Raw genomic sequence first — 22,879 nt, forward strand, 5'->3', positions numbered from 1 at the left:
TCAAACAAATTGTTTCGTTCTGTCTTCTATAAACATAGAAACCAGGAGCCGGAGTAGACCATTCGGCCCTTCGAGCCTGCTCCGCCATTCATTATGAACATGGCTGATCATCCAATTCAATAGTCTGCTCCCACTTTCTCCCCTTACCCTTTGATCCCTTTCGCCCCAAGAGCTATATCTAACTCCTTCTTGAAAACATACAATGTTTTGGTCTCAACTACTTTCTGTGGTAACGAATTCCACAGGCTCACCACTCTCTGGGTAAAGAAATTTCTCCTCATCTCAGTCCTAAATGCTCTACCCCATATCCTCAGACTGTGACCCCTGGTTCTGGACTCCCCCACCATTGGGAACATCCTTCCTACATCTACCCTGTCTAGTCCTGTTAGAATTTTATAGGTTTCTGAGATCCCCTCTCATTCTTCTGAACCCCAGCAAATATAATCCTAATCGACTCAATTTCTCCTCATATGTCAGTCCCGCCATCCCAGGAATCAGTCGGGTAAACCTTCGCTGCACTCCCTCCAAAGCAAGTATATCATTCCTCAGATAAGGAGACCAAAACTGCATACGATATTCCAGGTGTGGTCTCACCAAGACCCTGTACAATTGCAGCAAGACATCCCCGTTCCTGTACTCGAATCCTCTGGCTATGAAGGCCAACGTACCATTTGCCTTCTTTACCACCTCCTGCACCTGCATGCTTACCTTCAGTGACTGGTGTACAAGGATACCCTGGTCTTGTTGCACATTCCCCTCTCTCAATTTATAGCCATTCAGATAATAATCTGCTGTCCTTTTTTTGCTACCAAAATGGATAACCTCACATTTATCCACATTATACTGCATCTGCCATGCATTTGCCCACTCACTCAGCTTGTCCAAATCACACTGAAGCGTCTCTGCATCCTCACAGCTCACCCTCCCTTCCAGCTTTGTGTCATCTGCAAATTTGGAGATATTACATTTAATTCCCTCATCTAAATCATTAATATATATTGTAAATAACTGGGGTCCCAGCACCAATCCCTGCGGTACCTCACTAGTCACTGCCTGCCATTCAGAAAAAGACCCATTTATTCATACTCTTTGCTTCCTGTCTGCCAACCAGTTTTCTATCCATCTCAATACACTATCCCCAGTCCCATGCGCTTTAATTTTACACATCAATCTCTTATGTGGGACTTTGTCGAAAGCCTTCTGAAAGTCCAAATAAACCACATTCACTGGTTCCCCCTCATCAACTCTACTAGTTACATGCTTGAAAAATTCCAGTAGATTCCAATGAGCATAAATCCATGCTGACTCTGTCAGATTCTGCCACTGTTTTCCACATGCTCAGCTATTAAATCTTTTATAATGGACTCTAGAATTTTCCCCACTACCGACGTCAGGCTGACTGGTCTATAATTCCCTTGTTTTCTCTCTGCCTCCCTTTTTAAATAGTGGGGTTGCATTAGCTACCCTCCGATCTGTAGGAACTGTTCCAGAGTCTATAGAATCTCGGAAGATGATCACCAATGCATCCACTATTTCTAGAGCTACTTCCTTAAGTACTCTGGGATGAAGATTATCAGGCCCCGGGGATTTATCGGCCTTCAATTCCATCAATTTCCCCAACACCATTTCCCTGCTAATACTGATTTCTTTCAGTTCCTCCCTCTCATTAAACCCTATGTTCCCCAACATTTCTGGTATGTTATTAGTGTCCTCCTTTGCAAAGACAGAACTAAAGTATGTATTTAGTTGGTCAGCCATTTCTTTGTTCCCTATTATAAATTCCCCTGTTTCTGACTAAGGGACCTACATCTGTCTTCACCAATTTTTTTCTCTTCCCTTACAGTCAGTTTTTATGTTCCCTGCAAGCTTACTCTTGTACTCTATTTTACCCTTCTTAATCAATCCCTTGGTCCTCCTTTGCTGAATTCTAAACTACTCCCAATCCTCAGGTCTGTTGTTTTTCCTTTTATCTAATACTATTTCTAATTTCCCTTGTAAACCATGGTTTGGCCACCTTTCCTGTTTTACTTTTGAGCCAGACAGGGATAAACAATTGTTGCAGTTCACCCATGCGCTCTTTGAATGTTTGCCATTGCCTATCCACTGTCATCCCTTTCAGTAATGTTTCCCAATCCATCATAGCCAACTCACACCTCATACCATCGTAGTCTCCTTTATTAAGATTCAGGACCCAAGTCTCAGTATCAACTACGTCACTCTCCATCTTGTTGAAGAATTCTATCATATTATGGTTGCTCATCCCCAAGGGGCCTCGCACAACTAGATTGCCAATTATTCCTTTCTCATTGCACAATACCCGCTTGAGGATGGCCTGTTTTCTTGTTGGTTCCTCGATGTATTGGTCCAGAAAAACATCCCGCATGCATTCCAGGAATTCCTCCTCTATGGTATTGTTACTAATTTGATTTGCCCAATCTATATGCAAATTAAAGTCACCCATAATTACAGATGTTCCTTTATTATTTGCATCTCTAATTTCCTGTTTAATGCCATTCCCAACATCACCACTACAGTTCGGGGGTCTGTGTACAACCCCCACTAATGTTTTTGCCCCTTAGTGTTTCTCAGCTCTACCCATGCAGACTCCACATCGTCGGAGCTAATATCTTTCCTCACTATTGCATTCATTTCCTCTTTAACCAGCAAAGCAACTCCACCGCCTTTTCCTTTTTGTCTTTCCCTCCTAAATACTGAATACCCCTGGATGGTCAGCTCCCATCCCTGGTCACCCTGCAGCCATGTCTCCATAATCCCGACTATATCATACCTGTTTACATCTATTTGCATGGTTAATTCATCCACTTTATTGTGAATACTCTTCGGGTTAAGGCACAAAGCCTTAAGGCTTGACTTTTTAACATTACTTGTCTCATTCATACTATTTTTCACTAAGGCCCTGTTTGATTCTTACCCTTGATTTCTCTGGCTATCACTTTTCTGATTCCGCTTTCTGTCTTTTGTTCTTATCTTTGATTCCCCTTCCTCTGACTCCTTGCATACGTTCCCATCCCCCTGCCATTTTAGTTTAAACCTTCCCCAACCACTTAATGTTCCCCCTAGGACATCAGTCCTGGTCCTGCCCAGGTGTAACCTGTCCAGTTTGTACTGGTCCCACCTTCCACAAAACCCAATGCCCCAGGAACCTGAAAGCCTCCCCTTCACACCATCTCTTCAGCCACATATTCATCTGATATATCCTGCTATTTCTACTGTGACTGGCACGTGGCACTGGTAGTAATCCTGAGATCACTACCTTTTGAAGTCCTACTTTTCAACTTACTTCCTAACTCCCTACATTCTGCTTTTAGGACCTCATCCCTTTTATTTACCTATGTTGTTTGTACCAATGTGTACCACGACCTCTGGCTGTTCACCCTCCCCCTTCAGAATGTCCTCTAGCCGCTCTGAGACATCCTTGACCCTAGCACCAGGGAGGCAATATGCCATCCTGGAGTCTCGTTTGTGGCCACAGAAACACCTATCTATTCCCCTTGCAATTGAATCCCCTATAACTATTGCATTCCCATGCTTTTTACTCCTCCCCTGTGCAGCAGAGCCAACCACAGTGCAACGACTTTGGCTGTTGCTGCTTTCTCCTGAGAGGCCATTTCCCACCCCTCCCCCAACAGTATCCAATGCGGTATATCTGTTTTGCAGGGGAATAGCCACAGGAGATTCCTGCACTGCCTGCCTAGTCCTCTTGCTTTTCCTGGTGGTCACCCATTCCCTTCCTGCCTGTGGACTCTTAGCCTGCAGTGTGACCACTTCTCTATAAGTGCTATCCACCATACTCTCCGCCTTGCGGATGTTCCACCATGTCCCTAGCCGCTGTTCCAGCTCCAAAACCCGGGCTTCCAGGAGCTGCAGTTGGAGACACTTCCCACACACATGCTGGCCCTGGGCACTGGAAATGTGCCTGGCCTCCCATATTGAGCAGGAGGAGCACACCACGGCTTTGAGCTCTCCTGCCATGACTTACTCCTTTAAATTAAATTAAACCTTTTGGCAGATACTTATTATCAATTACTCTCGGGCCCTTCTTCCTTGCTCCTCGTTGTTACAGAATTTAGCCCCTACAAACAATGAACCACAAAGTAAGACCTTAAAAACTATAAGCAAGAAAAATAGTAAATGCTTACCCGGCCATAGTCATGGTACTCAAAGGATCACCTTGTTCCCTCCTCACCGAACTCCCTCAGTCACTCCCAGCTTCTCTTCCACACCCGGCTCCTCTCGCGCTCCCCTTCAACTTCCAGCTCCTCTCGCGCTCCCCTTCAACTCCCGGCTCCTCTCGCGCTCCCCTTCAACTCCCGGCTCCACTCGCGCTCCCCTTCAACTCCCGGCTCCTCTCGCGCTCCCCTTCAACTCCCGGCTCCTCTCGCGCTCCCCTTCAACTCCCGGCTCCTCTCGCGCTCCCCTTCAACTCCCGGCTCCTCTCGCGCTCCCCTTCAACTCCCGGCTCCTCTCGCGCTCCCCTTCGACTCCCGGCTCCTCTCGCGCTCCCCTTCGACTCCCGGCTCCTCTCGCGCTCCCCTTCAACTCCCGGCTCCTCTCGCGCTCCCCTTCAACTCCCGGCTCCTCTCGCGCTCCCCTTCAACTCCCGGCTCCTCTCGCGCTCCCCTTCAACTCCCGGCTCCTCTCGCGCTCCCCTTCAACTCCCGGCTCCTCTCGCGCTCCCCTTCAACTCCCGGCTCCTCTCGCGCTCCCCTTCAACTCCCGGCTCCTCTCGCGCTCCCCTTCAACTCCCGGCTCCTCTCGCGCTCCCCTTCAACTCCCGGCTCCTCTCGCGCTCCCCTTCAACTCCCGGCTCCTCTCGCGCTCCCCTTCAACTCCCGGCTCCTCTCGCGCTCCCCTTCAACTCCCGGCTCCTCTCGCGCTCCCCTTCAACTCCCGGCTCCTCTCGCGCTCCCCTTCAACTCCCGGCTCCTCTCGCGCTCCCCTTCAACTCCCGGCTCCTCTCGCGCTCCCCTTCAACTCCCGGCTCCTCTCGCGCTCCCCTTCAACTCCCGGCTCCTCTCGCGCTCCCCTTCAACTCCCGGCTCCTCTCGCGCTCCCCTTCAACTCCCGGCTCCTCTCGCGCTCCCCTTCAACTCCCGGCTCCTCTCGCGCTCCCCTTCAACTCCCGGCTCCTCTCGCGCTCCCCTTCAACTCCCGGCTCCTCTCGCGCTCCCCTTCAACTCCCGGCTCCTCTCGCGCTCCCCTTCAACTCCCGGCTCCTCTCGCGCTCCCCTTCAACTCCCGGCTCCTCTCGCGCTCCCCTTCAACTCCCGGCTCCTCTCGCGCTCCCCTTCAACTCCCGGCTCCTCTCGCGCTCCCCTTCAACTCCCGGCTCCTCTCGCGCTCCCCTTCAACTCCCGGCTCCTCTCGCGCTCCCCTTCAACTCCCGGCTCCTCTCGCGCTCCCCTTCAACTCCCGGCTCCTCTCGCGCTCCCCTTCAACTCCCGGCTCCTCTCGCGCTCCCCTTCAACTCCCGGCTCCTCTCGCGCTCCCCTTCAACTCCCGGCTCCTCTCGCGCTCCCCTTCAACTCCCGGCTCCTCTCACACGCCCCTTCAACTCCCGGCTCCTTTAGGTGCTGCTGACTGCCTGTCCCAGAGTCGTCCTCCTCACACTTCTCTATGTTCATGTGTTCTTCTTTTTGAGTCTTATCATCTTAAGTGAAGTTGAGTGTTTTGATTTCCTTTTTTTTAAATGGGTTTATTATTTCCAATAGGAACTGAATAATCGTTTAGCTACAGAAATAACCCGGCTGCGAACAATGATGACCAGTGACAGTGGAGGGGATGTCACTGGCCTATCACAAGGCAAAGAAGTATATGAATTAGAGGTAAGCCACACATATGTAGAACAAAACTCTGAGCAAAAGTGACAAGGTATTAAATGTATCCTACAAGCAAGTTTGTTCCTGATTCAGAATTTGATTATACAAGAATAACACTGACTAACTGCTGCTTATGAGGATCTGAGCCCAGTTATTGTCAGATTAGTTTTGGTCTTCAGAATTACTTGATGCTATTTTTCTTGAGAATGGAGCGAGTCATAAGAAGGTGCCGTGAATCATAACTGTGAATGCAGGAAAAGAAGGAAAAATCTCAAGATTTGGAAGAGGAGAAAGGCTCAGCTGAACAGTAAAATGTTTAGTTTTGGTGAGTTAGAGGAAGTCTTGTCAGACTGTTTATATTTAAGAAAAAATTCTCCCAAAAAATTTGAATACAGCAAAGAAAAATCGGAACCAGCGTGAAAAAATTATATTGATTATGCTGCACAACAAAAAGCTCTGGAGCAAAAATAATGCAAAACAATCCAAAAATGTTTTGTTCAGCCTGGTGAAAACAAGTTTTGAAAACCATCAAAAATGGCACTTAAAATAGAGTTGCAATCAGATCTTACAATGATTGGTGCAGTTTCCACAAAAATATTGTTTTACTTTTGCGCTGTAGTCTGCCACGAACATTGCAACTTTTAAACCCTGAAATTAGAGCCGTGCCTTCCCAATAGGTAAAACATTCACCGCAGTTTGGTGGGTTCCATTGAAACATTCCAATATTTAATACGAATTATTTGCGTCCTCTCTAGGTGTTGCTGCGGGTTAAAGAATCGGAAATACAGTACTTAAAACAGGAAATTAATTCCCTGAAAGATGAACTGCAGACCGCTCAACGTGTAAGTACTCTTCTCACTATGTGAAATGCCTGATGATAGCTTTAACCGTTTTCTGTTCCAACTGAGAGCTATTTTTAGATTATTTTGCCCTCCCTTTAATTTCATCCTCTACTGAAGGCAAAACTCCATTTGACATACCAGCAGCCTTTCCAGTGTATCTTTGTGTGAGAGCTTTGCTGAATAGCAGCAGATTTTTTTTCCATTATTTATTCATTCATGGGATGCAGGCGTCACTGGCTAGACCAGCACTTATTGCTCATCCCTAATTGCCTTTGAGAAGGTGGTGGTGAGCGGCCTTCTTGAACTGTTGTAGGAACTGCATTCACCTGATATATTCATGCACTAGCATTTCTAGCAGAACTCTGCGGATAAGAGTCAGGAATTGGAAGCCTGGTATATCTTTTACCAACTGCAGCCACCACCTCTCCTTCCCACCCACACACCCACTTCCTCGCTTCCTCCAGAGTGCCCCAGCCAAGGGCACTAATTGTAGTATCCAGCTGCTATCCTGACCAAGATTAGCCACCTCAGCATAGGTTAGGATGAGAATCTGCTGGTCTGGACAGCTTATTATCCAACTAGACAATACCTTTATTAAATAAGCCGTTAGGAAAGCTATTGCCATTCTTCACTAAACATGTTGTGCATTTGCAATAGAAAGTTAATATTCATCTTTTGAAGGAGTAGTAAAAGGGCACAGATTTATTATCAGCTGTGAAATGTTGTATGTTTTTATTACATTCGTGTATCTAGTTGGTATTCTGAGAAGTCTCTGTGGAACCAATATTCATCTTTTCCAAGTATGGAGAGATAATAACTTGCATGATATAAAGACTACTGTACTCGGTTTTCCACACTGTATTCAATGACCAGAAAGTTACAAGTGCATCATTATCGATCATTAAATAAAATGAAGCAGCATAAACTTTGCAGCTTCTGGTTCTAATTGAGTTTGGAGAATTTGGACTGTTCAACACTCATTTTCATACAACGTGCACAAATCAAAAAAGATCAAACCAACAGGCTAATAAGTAAGAGTTTGTGTTGCAAGCAGCTTGAGAATTGTACACCAATATAACAGGCCATTTTGTGCCCTCAGAAATTGTTGCAGAATTTCTCCCACTATTTAATAATTGAATTGTGGATTTGGTACCAGAATCATGAGTGACAGAGGCTTTGGCACTGGTAAAGTCAGGATCTTGGTTTACCATGGGAATCCTGCAATTTTGCTTCTGCTCCCCCCAGAATTCAACATTCACTTAAGCTAATTGTAAAGGCTAAATATTCTTGTGTTGCTGCCTCAGCCACTCCTGATTCCTACAGTTTTTGTTTCCCCCTCGTGTCCCTGCAACCCAGCACACGTGGGCCTCCTCCATTGCTGAGTGGTTAGCTGCCCCAAGTCTCTGTCTCTTATTCTGCAGTCGCTCTTTGTTTTAGCTGGCATTCTCTATGTCAGGTACTGTAACTTGATGATAATTCTCTTGTTGTACTTGTACTAGTTTTTAAATCTTAAAAATAGGAGCTGTTACATTTAGTAGTGTACAACGGAAATTAAATAGAGCTGGGTATGAAATCGCTTCTGCGTATGGTTGGACTTGCAATGGAAAGTAGCCTGAAAACCTTGCAGAATTCTTATTGTTTAGTGCCATCTAGTGTCACAACCCAAAACACCATCCACAAATATTAAAGTGACAGTGTAAATAAAACGTATACAGCTTAGAACCATAGATGATTACAGCACAGAACGGGAACATTTGGTCTATTGTGTCCATGCCAATATTACGTTATACTTAGAAATCCCCCAGCAATTATCTGATTTCCTGGTTTTTAATTAACATAATCCATCATTGTAACTGATGTCAGGTGAAGAATGCAGGTGTTTTGTTTGTATCTGTTTCAAATCCTACATTTAAGATCAGTTTAAAAAAACACAATTTTCCTTCATCAGTGATGAGACTATATAGATTAAAATTTCTCAAATATTTCAAAACCATAAGACCAGCTAAATTAAATTTTCCATTAAATGAGATTTATTTGCTGCTGTGTGATGGGAATAGAAGAATGGATGGAAAATTCAGAATGTTAAGTCAGAGGGTGTATTCAGTGTTTGAGGGGTATGGGTTTGTCCTCAGTTTCAAGAATGATCCTGGAGTAGTAGGAGGATGTGACCATGGAGAAGGATTAGCAGTTTTCCTTGGTCAAGTCAAAGGTGGTGGTGAACCTCCTGGCTACTGATGGTGTTGAGTGTATGAGATGTAAGCTGTACTGACTGGTGACTTAGAAGGGACAATTTGCCAAAGTCAGAACTAATTGATGAACAGCCTGGGAGTTAGAGCTACCATCATTGGGTTGAGACTACATAGTGTAACTTCTTTGTAAATTCTGCACTAGTACATTTGTTTCTTCAGGATAAAAAATATGCCACAGACAAGTATAAGGACATCTACACAGAGCTCAGTATCGTAAAGGCTAAATCGGAACGTGATGTAAACAGACTAAAAGAGCAGCTCCAACTGGCACAGGAAGCACTGGGGGAACAGCCCATGGATGAAACGGAGCACAGCAGATATGGTACAGCAAACACGGATTAAAAATTATAGCAAATATAGTTTTACTGATTTAAATAGAATATTTTGGTGAAGAACAATCTCTTTATGTACTCATTTATACAATGGGTCATCTAGGTATTAACCATCAAGAAAGGTGGTTGGGGCCAGAACAGTGGATTTATTGTGTAAGACCACTGGATGCTGTAATGGGAAGACGAGTTTGCTGTTTCGAAAAGATGAAATCTTATGGACTGAAGAGTTTCATCTGGACCTACTATGAAAAGAGTGCAAGCCAGGAATGCCCCAAGCTTAGTGCCATGCGTACTGATTCAAAAAAATCTCATTTGGGGTGAAATTGGATGCTCTGGAGCTGATCTCAGCTGTCAGACAGATTAAAAAAAGAAAACACTTCCCAGCACTCTGTTCTCTTCTGCTATGCAGTGACCTCTGCTGGCAAGGGCAGGACATAGCTTCTAACCAAATATGCTGTTGACACTCAAGCTTGCATCTGCTGAGTGGCTGGGCTTTCATGCCCATGGAACTGTATTCCAATATACATCAGTGTCTTCAGGAAAAGAGAGGCAAAATGGAGAAAATGCATCTGGTAATGGGAGTTTAGTTACAAATTTGTTGTTACAGCAAGTTAGAAAATATTAATTTAACTTTCTGAAACTACATGGGAGTACTCCATTTAAAATACTTCTCCTACAATAACTCCTCCATAGAGTTAAATTATTCAGAAAGAAGACTGTTTTCCTTAAATCCCTAAAATGTTGTAGAAATGTTTCACCTGTGCTAAGGACCATGGAGCAATTACTGCCATCGTTATGACTGATAAAATGAAATTGGTTGTAAGCACATTTTGTGGAGGTGGGGACAATTTGATGTATAAAAGTGACTTTGAACTTACATTCTTGAAATTGAGTCTTGGAGAAAGTGGGAGGCCAATTTAAAAAAAAGTGAAATATATTTTTTATCAGATATAATGAAATCAAAAAGCAATCCAGATATCCTAAAGATGGCAGCTGCAGCAAAACGAGCAGATCGAACACTGAGATCAAAGGTAAGCTCTCTATTGTTCGACATTTCCCATATCTGTTCTCAGCACGATTGAACCTGAAGCAATGCCACTAATGTCGATTACTCCAGTATATTTGCTAATATTATCATACATATTCTGTCAAGCATCATTTTATTATTCCACTTAATAAACTAGCTTAGAGCTGGTAGTGTCACAGTTGCTACAAACTAGTATGGACTAAGGATTACACTAAGGCATTCAATCTCCATTATGCAGGTAAGCTCTTCAGGAAAAAGAGGAAATCTCTACATGTTAATAAATAACCAATTATGCTTACAAAATTTAATTCTAAATTACTGAACCTGGAAAACTAACCTCCTTTGTCTACTAACTAATCTAAAATAACATTTTTGATTTAATCCAAGATGGAAATAAACATGCTGAACATGTAAATTGGAAGGAAATTAGGTGCTTTGTGTAATTCCTGAAACATTTGATGTGCTCTGATAAGTGAGTTTTATACCCCAGGCGTGGACATGGAAAAGACTATAGTTATTTAACCATCAAGATGACTTTCAAGTTACATCTAAGTGCCACCTGTAGTAGTGAGGTATTCACATCCGTTGGTTTAGTGTTGGTTTAGTGTATGAAAACGGCATTAAAATTAGGATTACCGCTATAGGAAATAGTATAGGAAATGGTGGGAAAAAAATAGCCAGGCTTTCCAATTGTGTAGCCATCACTGACTTCTTCTGGAAAGTACACCCTTATGGGCATTGAGTGAGGAATGGGATTAGACTCTGCTCCTTGGCATCCATGGTAAAATGCCTGCTGGTAATGAGTATCAACTTCCAGGGACACCATACCCCAGTGTTAGTCAGCTGCTTCAGGAGAAGGATACTGGGTGGGGGTAGAATTTCATGCTTCAAGCCTTTCTGATGGTACAAAAGAATATTTTCAATTCCTACATATGCACACAAAAAAAACCTGCCTGTGGTATAAAAGAAATGCATAACTTAACTTGGTGCATCGTTTAAAAACAAATGTACATGAGGCAGCCCTAAATTACTGATTTGTCTTGTGGGTTTTTGAGTTATATGTCTTCACATTTTTAGGTACTTCATCGTCAGGTAAGCCACCAAGTCAGGTTGTGTATCATTTATTTGTTTTAATTTTAAATATATGCTTATCACAGTAAATTGTTCCCATGCAAAGCTGATCTTTGAGGAGGAATGTTGAGTTTATATAACGTTTAAAATAATCAGGCAAATTACAACTGTGACCAGTTATAATTTTTGTCTAGTTAAACCTTGATGTTAGCTTAAAATGATTTGTAGTATTAATCCAAATGTAGAGAAACCTAGCCTGATTAAAAACCAAAAACCTGTTGTAATGACAAAAATTCTCACTGTCTACCTTTATTACAACCAATGCCCTATTTGAGAGGGAGGATTTGTAGTATAAAAGTAGAAATCCTTTTTCTGCAGTATTTGTGGCCCCCCCCCCCCCCCCCCCCCCCCCCCCCCAACCCCGACTGAAAGTGGTGGTTCCCTCCTGGGGATATGGTAACAGCCTTCTGGGGGACATGGACTGGTTATTCTCTGATACCTTCGCAGCTTTAAAATTAAATAAATCAATAAGTGATGTGCACCTTTTTGGAAATGGCTCTATCTAAAATGCCCCCAGTAATGCGTGTGATTCCCCAAGTAAACAGCCTCTTTTCTGGTTAGAAAGTCAGCAGCATCGGAGAAGTGAAGGAAAATTCACAGGCGTCACTTGAGAACTAAATCAATACATCAACAGTAGTCAGTTATAGTGTTGCATTTGGAAAATCAGGGAAACAGCTTGTGACGTTGCAGGGAGATTATTTTTCATTGGGGAAATAACAATGGGAAAGTTTTTTAAACATTGCATTTTCTGTAGGTAGAGTATGCCTTTGAAAGATTCATCAAAGCTAAGTCGGGAATGATTTATTTCCCCATTCTGAGATCAGTACAAAGCCTTTATCAGTCCTAACTTGGATAAACACTTGGATGATGTGATTCTGCTGGCTGTACCCTTGAAGGTAGAATGTAAGATGACTGAAAAGGGAAGAGAGCAATAGAAAACTTTTTTAAAGCAATAAAAAGAAACTTTGGGCCATTTTTGTTGAAGGAAAAGAACAAAGTCACTCAGATCAGCTTGCATGGAAGAACCACCATAGACTACTCTGTATCTCATTACTTTTCATAAACAATCCCTTGTGATATACTATTTAACACTGGGCAAAATCCAGCCAAAAATTTTACTCTGTGGCTCATAGGTTAATATTGATGCTTTGCTTTCTAACCTTATTTCGTTTTGCTCCCCTTCGTCGCCCTTTAGTCTGTGAGTAAAGCGCTGGCATGGGACAGCTAGAGCTGCTTGATGATTGACACCTCCCCTTTAGGTAAACCATTATTGGTTATTGTCACTGAGTGAAGGCATGTCACTGTGGGCGTTGGGATGGTTTTTTTTTGTGTGGACATGCACTGGGATCTGTCTGGGTTTATTTCCTGGACTCTGCTTTGGCCTGTGTGGAATTAAATCTCTCATTGCTGTGTCTGCAGGCATATTTTTAAATATGAGTTTTAAGATGAGTTAGAGATACTAAATTTATATAAAACTTGTTTGATTTCTGCACAACAATCTTATCAATTATTTCATTGTGTCACAATGTAGAGATTCTGCTGTATACCGGCATCTGCCTTAATAATTAGCATGATCCAAAATGTAGAGTTCCATAGCTTGTGCAGTGATTCAACTAGTGGGAAAATAATTGCGGAAATCTTTAAATAGAAGTTCTTTCATTTCTGTCCTTGATTGCAAGCTATTCCAAACAGTGGAAGCAAATAGGAAATACTGTCTCAAAAAGTAGCAGGTGCTAGCTTAGTTAATAAATTTAAGTCTGAGATTAATAGATTTTTGGAGCCAATTTTTTAAAGGATGTGGAGCCAAGCTGAATGGATAGAGTTAGGATACAGGTCAGCCATGATCTGATTGATGGCATAACAGGCTTGTGCGGCTGAATGGCCTACTGTTCCAATGTTCCTAAGATAGATCAACACCTGTCTTTGGCCAAGATGACCTAACAACAGCATCAGCGGTTTAGTATATTTGCCTGGCCTCTGTGTTTCTTTTATGTTTACTTTGTATGTTGCCCAGTTCCACTGGTTTGCCAAATCAATGCAATGCTCTGCTGCAATTATTGAAAACTGTGGGTGTGCGAATATAAAAATTTTGTTTGTTTTGTGCATGCTTATTCAGAACTGTGCTGCAAAATTAAACCTCTTGCACTGTGTGTCCATGGCTGATGCAGAATGTTCCACTTTGCTGCGCATCAACTAGTTTATTAATGGAGGATTTCCACTTACGTTGTTTTAATGTTTATTGGCATGAACCACAAAACTGCAGCTTAAGTGATGGTTAGGCTACTAACCAGCTATTTTACATATCAGTAGTCTAGATTTGAGACTGAAATAGCCTAACCCAGGCTAAGGATTGTTAGCTATGTTTCTTGTGAACAAAATAATCTCGCTTCCAACGAGAGAACAATCTGTTACAATCCACACAGTAGCTCAGCCTACCTTTGGTTCTTCCTTAAAATCAGTGAGGAATAGAACCTTTCAAGCTGAGGTGTGCTGGTGATATCATGCTATTAGGTTGCTAAAGCTATATACCCAAGGGTGCTACTGAATCCAGTTAACATAGTTGAAGATGAGTGTCTTGTAATAATTGACTGCCCCAAGCCATGTATGTCTTCTGAACTTCAAGTGGGTGTTTGTCATGCTTGTGCTTTAGTCGATATTATCGTTTGTGACATTATGCTTTAACAGCCTATTCAAATCCCTCAAAGATTGGGTGGTGCAATGGGGTAAAATATTTTGAAATTTTCTGTGCCCTGAACTTGGCTTTGATGGAATTTCATCCTCTAGTACTGTTGAGCAATCTGAATCTGAGCTCAAGTTCATTGCATGCAATTGGTGATAAATGGGCAATCTCACTCAAAGTAGCCACAAGGATTGCTGATTAGGAAGTTAAAATGGCATTCTGATACAGTGGGAAAATGTTCATGGTTCTGAAGTGAGACATATTAGGTAATTATTGATCTTGCATCAAATCCCTCTTTGATCTTTGTGACAGCAGTGTTCTGCTGTTTTCAATGTGAGCAAAAAGTGGGAGAAATTTAGCTTCTTTACTGGTCTCTCTTACCTGAAACGCACGTCACCTTCAAACTTTTTCTTGATTCGATTAACACTTAACTTTCTCCTCAGGTATCATAATACAGATCTGGAAGCACAGCTAGCTTGTGTCCAGCTCTGTGGTTTGAAAGTGGATCATGTTAGCTTGGATAATGTGTCCTGCAGAGCAGAAAAAAACGAACAATAACTTATATTAATTTGGCATCTTTAACATAATGAAATGTCCCAAGACACTTCACAGGAGCATTATAAAATCAGTTATGATACTGAGTCACGTGGGAAATATTAGCCAGAATCTTCCGATGTTTAGAGCAGTGAAATCTAGATTGAAATCTTTGCCCATCAGGACCCTGTGGAAGTCCCAGCATACACCTGCACTGTAATTGCCCAGGAAGTTTAAACTTCAGATGGGCTGAGTTGCACTTCCCAGGACCTTCCGTGAAAATCTCTATCCCTGAGATTAGGGTCAGAGAGTTGGGCCAGATACACAAGACTGACTTGGATATATATCCTGGAAATAATTACACAGTTTTATCTCTGTCAACCGGCATAACTAAACTGAGCACCAAACCAACCCAGCGGCTCCCCAAATCACCCCACCAGGCCGATTTGACTACACCTCCCCAAACTGACTACCCACCACCACCAAAGGGGAGCCGCTAAGTTCCCACCTCCTGACCCGATCTGAGTTATGCCCCCCTCTGGGCAAAGCTTCTGAGACCAGCTAAGCCAGCCAACCCAACTAACCCCCCCCCCCCAAAACCTGACTGACACTCCCAGCCACTCACCTGCCTACTCATTGAAAGACCTTTAAAAACTTACCTGAATATGGCAGCTACTGTTGTAAAAAGGTTACTGTCCTCTCTGTCCATCATCTTCTACGCTTGCCAGACATGCACTCAAGATTCTGTTCTGGCCCATTTCTTATACCCAGCTGAAAACGTGCACTATGATCAGGGCACAGAAAGCTTTGCACACAGCAGCAATGCACCCAGCATTGCTGCTGACAGGGAAGGTTTGGGCCATTAAATCAAATGACCACAAGCTTGGTCAATGAGGTTGGTTTTGAGGAGTGTCTTGACGGAGGAGACTAAGCTAGAGTGGTGGAGAGATTTGGGGAGAGTATTCCAGAGTTTGAGACCTGGGAAACTGAAGGCATGGCCACCAACGGTGGAGCATTTAAAACCGGGGGTACTCAAGAGGTCGGAATTAGATGAGCTCAGATATCTCAGAAGGTTGTGGAGCTGGAGAAGATTAGGGAGATAGGGAGGGGCAAGGACATGGAGTGATTTGAAAAGATGAAAATTTTAAAATCAAGTTGTTGCTTGCCCAGGAGCCAGTGTAGGTCAGTGAACACAGGGGTGATGGGGGAATGAGATTTGCTGCATGTTAAGACTTGGGCAGTAGAGTTTTGGGTGACCTCAAGTTTATGGAGGATAGAATGCGGGAGACCAACCAGGAGTGTGTTAGAAAAGTTGAGCCTGATGGTAATGAAAACAGGAATAAGGGTATCAGCAGCAGATCAGCTGAGATAGGGACAAAGTCGAGCAATGGGAGATCTTGGTGATGGCGTGAATATGAGTTCAGAAGTCCATCTCAGGGTCAAACATGACACATAAGTTGTAAAGAGACTGGGTTAATTCTGACTGTTGCCAGGAAGAGGACTAGAGTCAGCAGCTCAGGAATGGAGTTTGGAGCTGGGCCCAAAAACATCGAGAATACCAAAGTAATTGTTTAATTGGAAACAAATTCCTGCTCATCCAATCCTGCACATCAGAGGAGCAGTCTGATAATTTAATGACAGGACCTTGAGTTTGTATACAAAATGGGACACTACCAACTAAAATCCTGTTGTTTGTTTTGTTGCAATTGTGTGGTGCCTACTTTAATTGCAGCTTTTATTGTCTTTGTCCTTGCTGTGTCTGAATATATGCATGTATGGTACCGTTGCTGACTGTTCACTGAATGCTCAGTTGATCATTTAATGTGCAAAATAATCTTGCTGCATTGTCTGTGTAAGATGAATTAGATGGTATGCAACAATTTTTCTGAAGATGTACATCAATAAACCAAGATGAAAATGTTATTTTTCTACATTATTTAATGGCTGCATTAGGTAAAATACATATTTGTTGCTTGTGAAATTCAACCATTGTGTTACCAATTGTTAGTAATCTTGTTAGCCTATATAATTAATAATTCAGGTGAATTGACTTCTGGAACTTCAGGCACATTTTTGTTAAAATTACAAGAAACATACATATTAGATTTATTATAGTCATCCATCACCAACTTGCTTTGATACCATTGATGCAAATATTTCACATCTTTGAATTGGTCAAAACAGGTGTCCAGACTATAATTAGAAACAATGGGAGTTGAGCGAATTAATTAATAAAGATGCATACTGTAGTTAGAAATTTTAGTACTGGCAAGAACAAATACAGTTGCAAAGAATCTTTAGCATTTTATAGAAAATTACTGATTAAACCTTAAATGTTTGATTTTCGTCTACCTCAAATCCCCTTGTTAGGCAAGTGTAATGGAACACTGGTAAGAGTGAAAGTATTGATTCTTCCAGTTTTATGTCTTGGTCTGATTGTGTGCTGCACTGATGGTCATTTTTCCTGCGTTCCTTTTACAGAGCCTCAAAGAAGGACTTACTGTTCAACAGAGGTTTCACCTATTTGAAAATAAGGAGACAAAAGAATTTTAAGAGCTTCTTTGCATGTATGAGACAAGCATCGTGCCCCTGCAGAAAATCGCAGCTCAAAGATGACCTCTTGATGTGAGCTTTGGGGTTGCTGCAGCTGTGATAAACAAGCTGTATTTAAAAAAAACACACACACACATCCCCCACACACTTAATTTCCCTTAGATTATTATTGTAAAGTTCTAGCATTTACTTTAAGCTCCATGCACTGCAGATGCTGCAATTAGTTTTATTGCAATCTCTAACTGTAAATACTACATAGGGATTAGCTTCTTTGTTTTGATGTTTGGGGTTTCTGTTGTCCCTCAAAGTCTGTAAAGCTGATTTATATACACTGCTGTATAAGCTACTGTGTAAACAAGTGGGGAACCCTTTTTAGAAAAAAAGTATGAAAGACACTACTTGTATATAACCACAAGAGAGGAATGCTTGCGTATTTTCAATTTTGTTTATTGGACTGGAAGTTGAAGCTTGATCTGGATGTTGAACATTGGAGAAGGTACAAGTTAGAAACAGTGTCCCATTTTACCAGTCTTCAAAATACCCTCTCTTTCCCCCATCCCTTCCCACACAAAGCAAATCTTATTAAAATTCTCTCAACCTTCCATAATAATTCGGTTTTGCGTTTTTTTTGTAAGCCCATTAACAAGGGCTGTAACTAAACTTTGGAACTTTTAAAACTTTTTTTAGATAAGGTTGGCAGTGGTTTTGAAGCTTTATTCATTTTGATACTGTTCATGCCGTTTCTACAGCTGCTAGTGAGGAACATATATCTGTACTAAAGTGACTCTGTGGACTGAATTTTAAAGGAACTACCAGAGTATGACAAGTATAAACAACTTGTACTGTTAATCTTTCATTGACACTAACCTATATTCAGATTTTGAACCAAAAGCCTAACTAATCTATCTTTTGGTGAGCACTTGTTATTCCTTGTTGTTCTGGCACTGTTGATTTTTATGCACAGGAACGAGTACACCAGGACCTATATTGCATTTTGTGTATTAATCAAAAGACTTTTTGTAAAGTTAAAGTGAAGTAATGGCAGTGACCACCGGATGACAGTGGGCAGGTGAAAACAAGATTGTAACCTGACTATTTGTGCTGTTACAAGTTAATGTTGTAGGAAAAACACAAAAGAAAAGGACCTCTTCAAATTCACCTTTTAACAGCAGCCAATGCTTCAAAGAAGAATCCGCTGCAGATAAAATGCAAATAACTGTGCTGATTTACATGGTACTAATGGCATGTTGTTTAAGTAAATGTGCTTATGCTGCCTTGAAAACGACAGGCCGGAATGATGTGAAGGAGTGTGTTTGTGTCGTTTTGATTGATAGTTTCATATTCCAGTCTCGCTAGCCCACCAAAGGGATACTGTTTCTCAGAAAATAAAAAAAATCAATAAACTGTAGGATCTGGAAATGTTGGTACTTTTCTTTTCCCCCTTATGTGCAGAAAGGGTGTCATCTTGCTGTATGGGAGAGAGGGGGGATATTGGTAGCTTTGTTGCTTCTGCCAGTGGCAGGCCCCTGTATTTATTTAAATGTGCTGAATTTGCTCCCCTTCCCAGTAATAAAAACTGCTGTCTGTGATTGTAAATACACAGTAAATACCACACCACCTAACTTTGCATATGTTAGCAATAAAATATTTTTGCACCAGGTCTAAATGTTGTTTGTGAGCATTCATCTGCATTGAAAAATGTCTAGATTACAGAACAGCTCTGAACGAAAATTGGAAGGATTTCATTATCCATTTAACAAAATTTAGTGTCATGTTGGGACTGTGCATTGTTCTTTTACCTCTTAGATCCAAATTTGAATGTATCATTGCTACACCTATTACACTGGAAGGTGTGGGAGAAGGAATCGTACCTGCTGCCCACATTTTCCTCCAATAACGTGTCTTTTGGCATTAATTTGCTATCTATCAGCTCTGAAATATTGTTGGAACAGGAATTAGAATATGTTCAAAAAAGATCAAAAAGGGATTCAGCGAACCTCCTCCCAGATGGGTTTCCTTTCTCGATGGGAACAGTTGAAAAATCAGTGCAGCGTTATCACCTGTTTCTGATTTGCACTATTGTTAAGCTTAGGTCCCTGTTGATAGCACAGAATCACAAATGTAACCATAATGGAGTTACCTTTATGATATCCTCGTAAGCCTTTTTGTGTATACAGCTACCAATTATGACGTTTGACAGAAGGTCAAATCCATATGCATTTTTTGGCCAGTACATTTTAAGTCCAACAAGAAAGATCTCTGTTCTGGATTAGGAAACAAAGCTGAGCAGGTGGAAGAAATGACAAAGTGGGAGAGCATTTTGGTGGTAGTGATCATAATTCAGTTTGCCCTTTACCATAATGTTAAAATGAAGATAAAACAGGAGTTAATGTTCCAAACTGGGGCAAGGCCAATTTTACTAAGCTGAGGAGTGATTTGGCAAAAGTGGGTTGGAAACAGCTACTTGAAGGTAAGGCAGTATCAGAGCAGTGGGAGGCATTCAAAGGGGATATTCAAGGGGTTTAGAGTAAACATGCTCCCATAAAGAAGAAGGGTGGGATGGCCAAATCTAGAGCCCCCTGGATGTCAAGGAGCTTACAAGGTGAGATAAGGCAGAAAAGCAAAGCTTGTGTCAGACATCGAGAACTCAATACTACAGAAAGCCAAGAGGAATATAGAAAGTGGAGGGGTGAAACTAAAAAGGAAATTAGGAAAGCAAAGAGAGGACATGAAAGAATATTGGCAAGGAAAATCAAGGACAACCCAAAGATGTTTTATCAACACATTAGAAGTAAGAGATAACTGAGGAAAGAGTAGAGCCCATGAAAGATCAAAAAGGTGAACTGTGTGGAGATGGAGGATATGGGTAATGTTCTTAATAAATACTTTGCATCTGATTTCACAATGCAGACATTGTGGTTAAGGAAGAGGAGTGTATAGTATTGGATGTGATAAACATGGGAGAGAGGAAGTACAAAGGGGATGAGCATCCTTGAAAGTGGATAAATCACCAGGGCTAGATGAAATGTACCTCATGCTGTTAAGAGAAGCCAGGGAGGAAATTACAGAGGGGCTGACCATCATTTTCCAATCCTCTCTGGATTCAGGTGAGGTGCTGGAGGTTTAGAGGCCTGCTAAGCACCCATGTTTCAGGGAGCGAGGACTGGACCGAATAATTATAGGCCAGTCAGCCTGACCTAGTAGTGGGCAAAGTATTGGAATCACTCCTGAGGGACAATATAAACTGTCACTTGGAAAGGCACGGATTTGTTAAGGGGAGGTTGTGCCTGGCTAATTTGAATTTTTTGAAGGGGTAATGAGAGGGATTGATGAAGGTAGTGCAGTTCATGTGGTCTACATGATTTTAGCAAGGCTTTTGACAAGGTCCCACATGGCTGAGTGGTTAGAAAAATAAAAGCCCATGGGTTCCAGGGGAATGTAGCAAGTTGGACACAAAATTGGATCAAGGGTACAGAGGAGATTTACAAGGATGTTGCCAGGACTGGAAAATTGCAGCTATGAAGAAAGATTAAATAAGCTGCGGTTGTTCTCCTTGGAACAGAGGAGGATGAGGAGAGATTTGATTTAAGATGTATAAAATTTGAGTATTGCTGAAAAAAGAGACGTCTAAGCTTTTCATCTTGCACTCATCAGGATACTCGCAAGACTATGCTTGGCAGTTAACTCAGTCACTGTCAGTGGTATATTCTCCATGGCAATGCCACTTACCAACCAATCAGCAGTCTCTTCACATGCAGTATCAATTGTTGTTTGCCCCCCTTATATTGGTATTCTTGTGAGTGTCCTGATGAGTACAAGACAAAAAGCTTAGACATGTCTCTTTTTTCAGCAATACTCAAATTCTGTACTACCAAATGACCATATGTACAAATTTGTGAGGGGCTGGATGGGAAGGGCCTATTTACTTTAGCAGAGAGGTCAGTGATAGGGGTGCATAGATTTAAAGTGATTGGTAGGAAGTTTAGAGGGGAGATGAGGAAAATTATTTTCACCCATAGAGTTGAGGGGGTCTGGAACTCATTGCCTGAGAGGGTAGTAGAGGCAGAAACCCTCAATTCATTTAAAAGGTGCCTGAATATGCACCTCAAGTGCAGTAGCCTGCAGTGCTGCAAACCAAATGCTGGAATGTGGGATGGGCTGGGTGGCTCATTTTTCAGCTGGCGCAAAAACGATGAGCCAGGCGGCTTCTTTCTGTGCCATAAACTTTGTATGACTATGAATGTGGTTGACTCTTAACCATCATCTGAAATGGCCTAGCAAGCTATTCAGTTGTATTCAAGAAGGCACCGCTACCTTCTCAAAGGTAATTGGGGATGGACAAGAAATGCTGATCTAACCAATGCCACATCCCATTAATGATTTTGTTAAAAAGCTTTCCCTCATAAAAAGCAAAATACTGCAAATGAAATAAGAACATGAATTGCTATGGAAGTATTTGGCAGACCTGGCAGCATCTATGGAGAGAGAAAAAGTTTTCTGTTCAGGTCATTGATCTTTCGTGATTTCTGATGAAAGAGCCTCCTGTTGTCAGCCCTAAGCATTAACTTTTGCTTGCTCGATCCTGTGTCCCTTTGTCTCCCATAAATTAATTTTATATAATTTTTTAAATAAACCTTTCTCAGGCAGCTTGCTACATATAAACTTCTTTATGATCACCTCTTGAATGCCGCCTTTCCTGAATGAAAAACCACGAGTCATCTCATAATTCAGACACTTTGACACAATGGTTCAGCCTTGTGGCTCTTTACACACATATATCTCTCCAAAGTACTGCACAGTTCCATCACAACTTCCTCCTGGCTTATATTCTATTGACTTGGTTATGTACTTTGTAATTCTATTGGATTTGGTTTCGGCTAGACATGTTGAATCTACTAAGATTTAGGTCTATTTTAACACCATGTATGAATTATGCATGTTACCTGCTCTTCCTTATGCAGTACTTTATATTAATCTGCATTAAATGTTATTTTTTGTCCCACTCACATTTTGTTTGGCTTATTCTAATAGTTTTTTGTACTGTCTTCAATTCCACTGCCCCTCCTAGTTTGGTATCATTTACAAATTTAAGCATTGAATTTCAGAATCCCAAGTTTTAATGTAAATTAGAAACAGCAGCTGGTGGCTCCTGAGCCCATATCCTCTCCATCACAAAGACCTCCTACTGCCACCTATGTCATCTATTCTTGAAATCCTCACTTGTGCTTTTGTCACCTTCAAGCTCAACTATTGCAATGCTCACATTCTCCATCCTTCAACTCATCCAAATCCCTGCTGGCTGTATTTTATCCCATACCAGCCCTGCTCATCGATCATCTATGTCCTTATGACCCGCATTGGCTCCCAGTCCTACGTTGCCTGAAAATTAAAATTATTACTTGTGTTTCTAGCCCACATGGCCTTCCCTTTCCTAACCCTATAACCTTCAGTTCTCCACCCACTGACCAACCTTGCCTATCTTCACCAATCGTAGCTGTGCCTGGAGCTGCTTAAACTCCACACTCTGGAATCCCTTTCCTCCTCTCAACATCCACCTCTTTAACAAAGCTATTAATATTATTTGGCTTGCCATCATTTTTTCCAGCAATAAGATTATCCGTAGCCTAGTGGTTATTCCTGCACAACAGTACCATTTTGTAACATTTTAGTTTGATGACTTGTGTGTTTTAT

The 22,879-nt window shown here is 42.0% G+C and overlaps 1 protein-coding gene across 4 annotated transcripts in view; it reads left to right on the forward strand.

The window, feature by feature from the left end:
• LOC121293611 (myosin phosphatase Rho interacting protein) overlaps positions 1-18,848 on the forward strand; it is a 415,475-nt gene extending 396,627 nt beyond the window's left edge. For 2 of the 4 annotated variants that reach the window (XM_041216721.1, XM_041216723.1), the window contains 6 exons: positions 5,733-5,846; positions 6,596-6,682; positions 9,091-9,253; positions 10,212-10,294; positions 12,617-12,680; positions 17,117-18,848. In XM_041216721.1, coding sequence (XP_041072655.1) covers positions 5,733-5,846; positions 6,596-6,682; positions 9,091-9,253; positions 10,212-10,294; positions 12,617-12,649 — 480 coding nt within the window. In that variant the 3' untranslated portion in view covers positions 12,650-12,680; positions 17,117-18,848. The remainder of the gene's footprint in view (positions 1-5,732; positions 5,847-6,595; positions 6,683-9,090; positions 9,254-10,211; positions 10,295-12,616; positions 12,681-17,116) is intronic. The other 2 variants (XM_041216719.1, XM_041216722.1) reach the window with 1 other exon arrangement.
• Positions 18,849-22,879: the final 4,031 nt, after the last annotated feature.

The sequence above is a fragment of the Carcharodon carcharias genome, chromosome 22 (assembly GCF_017639515.1).
Source record: "Carcharodon carcharias isolate sCarCar2 chromosome 22, sCarCar2.pri, whole genome shotgun sequence".
In the NCBI taxonomy this organism is placed as follows: Eukaryota; Metazoa; Chordata; class Chondrichthyes; order Lamniformes; family Lamnidae; genus Carcharodon; species Carcharodon carcharias.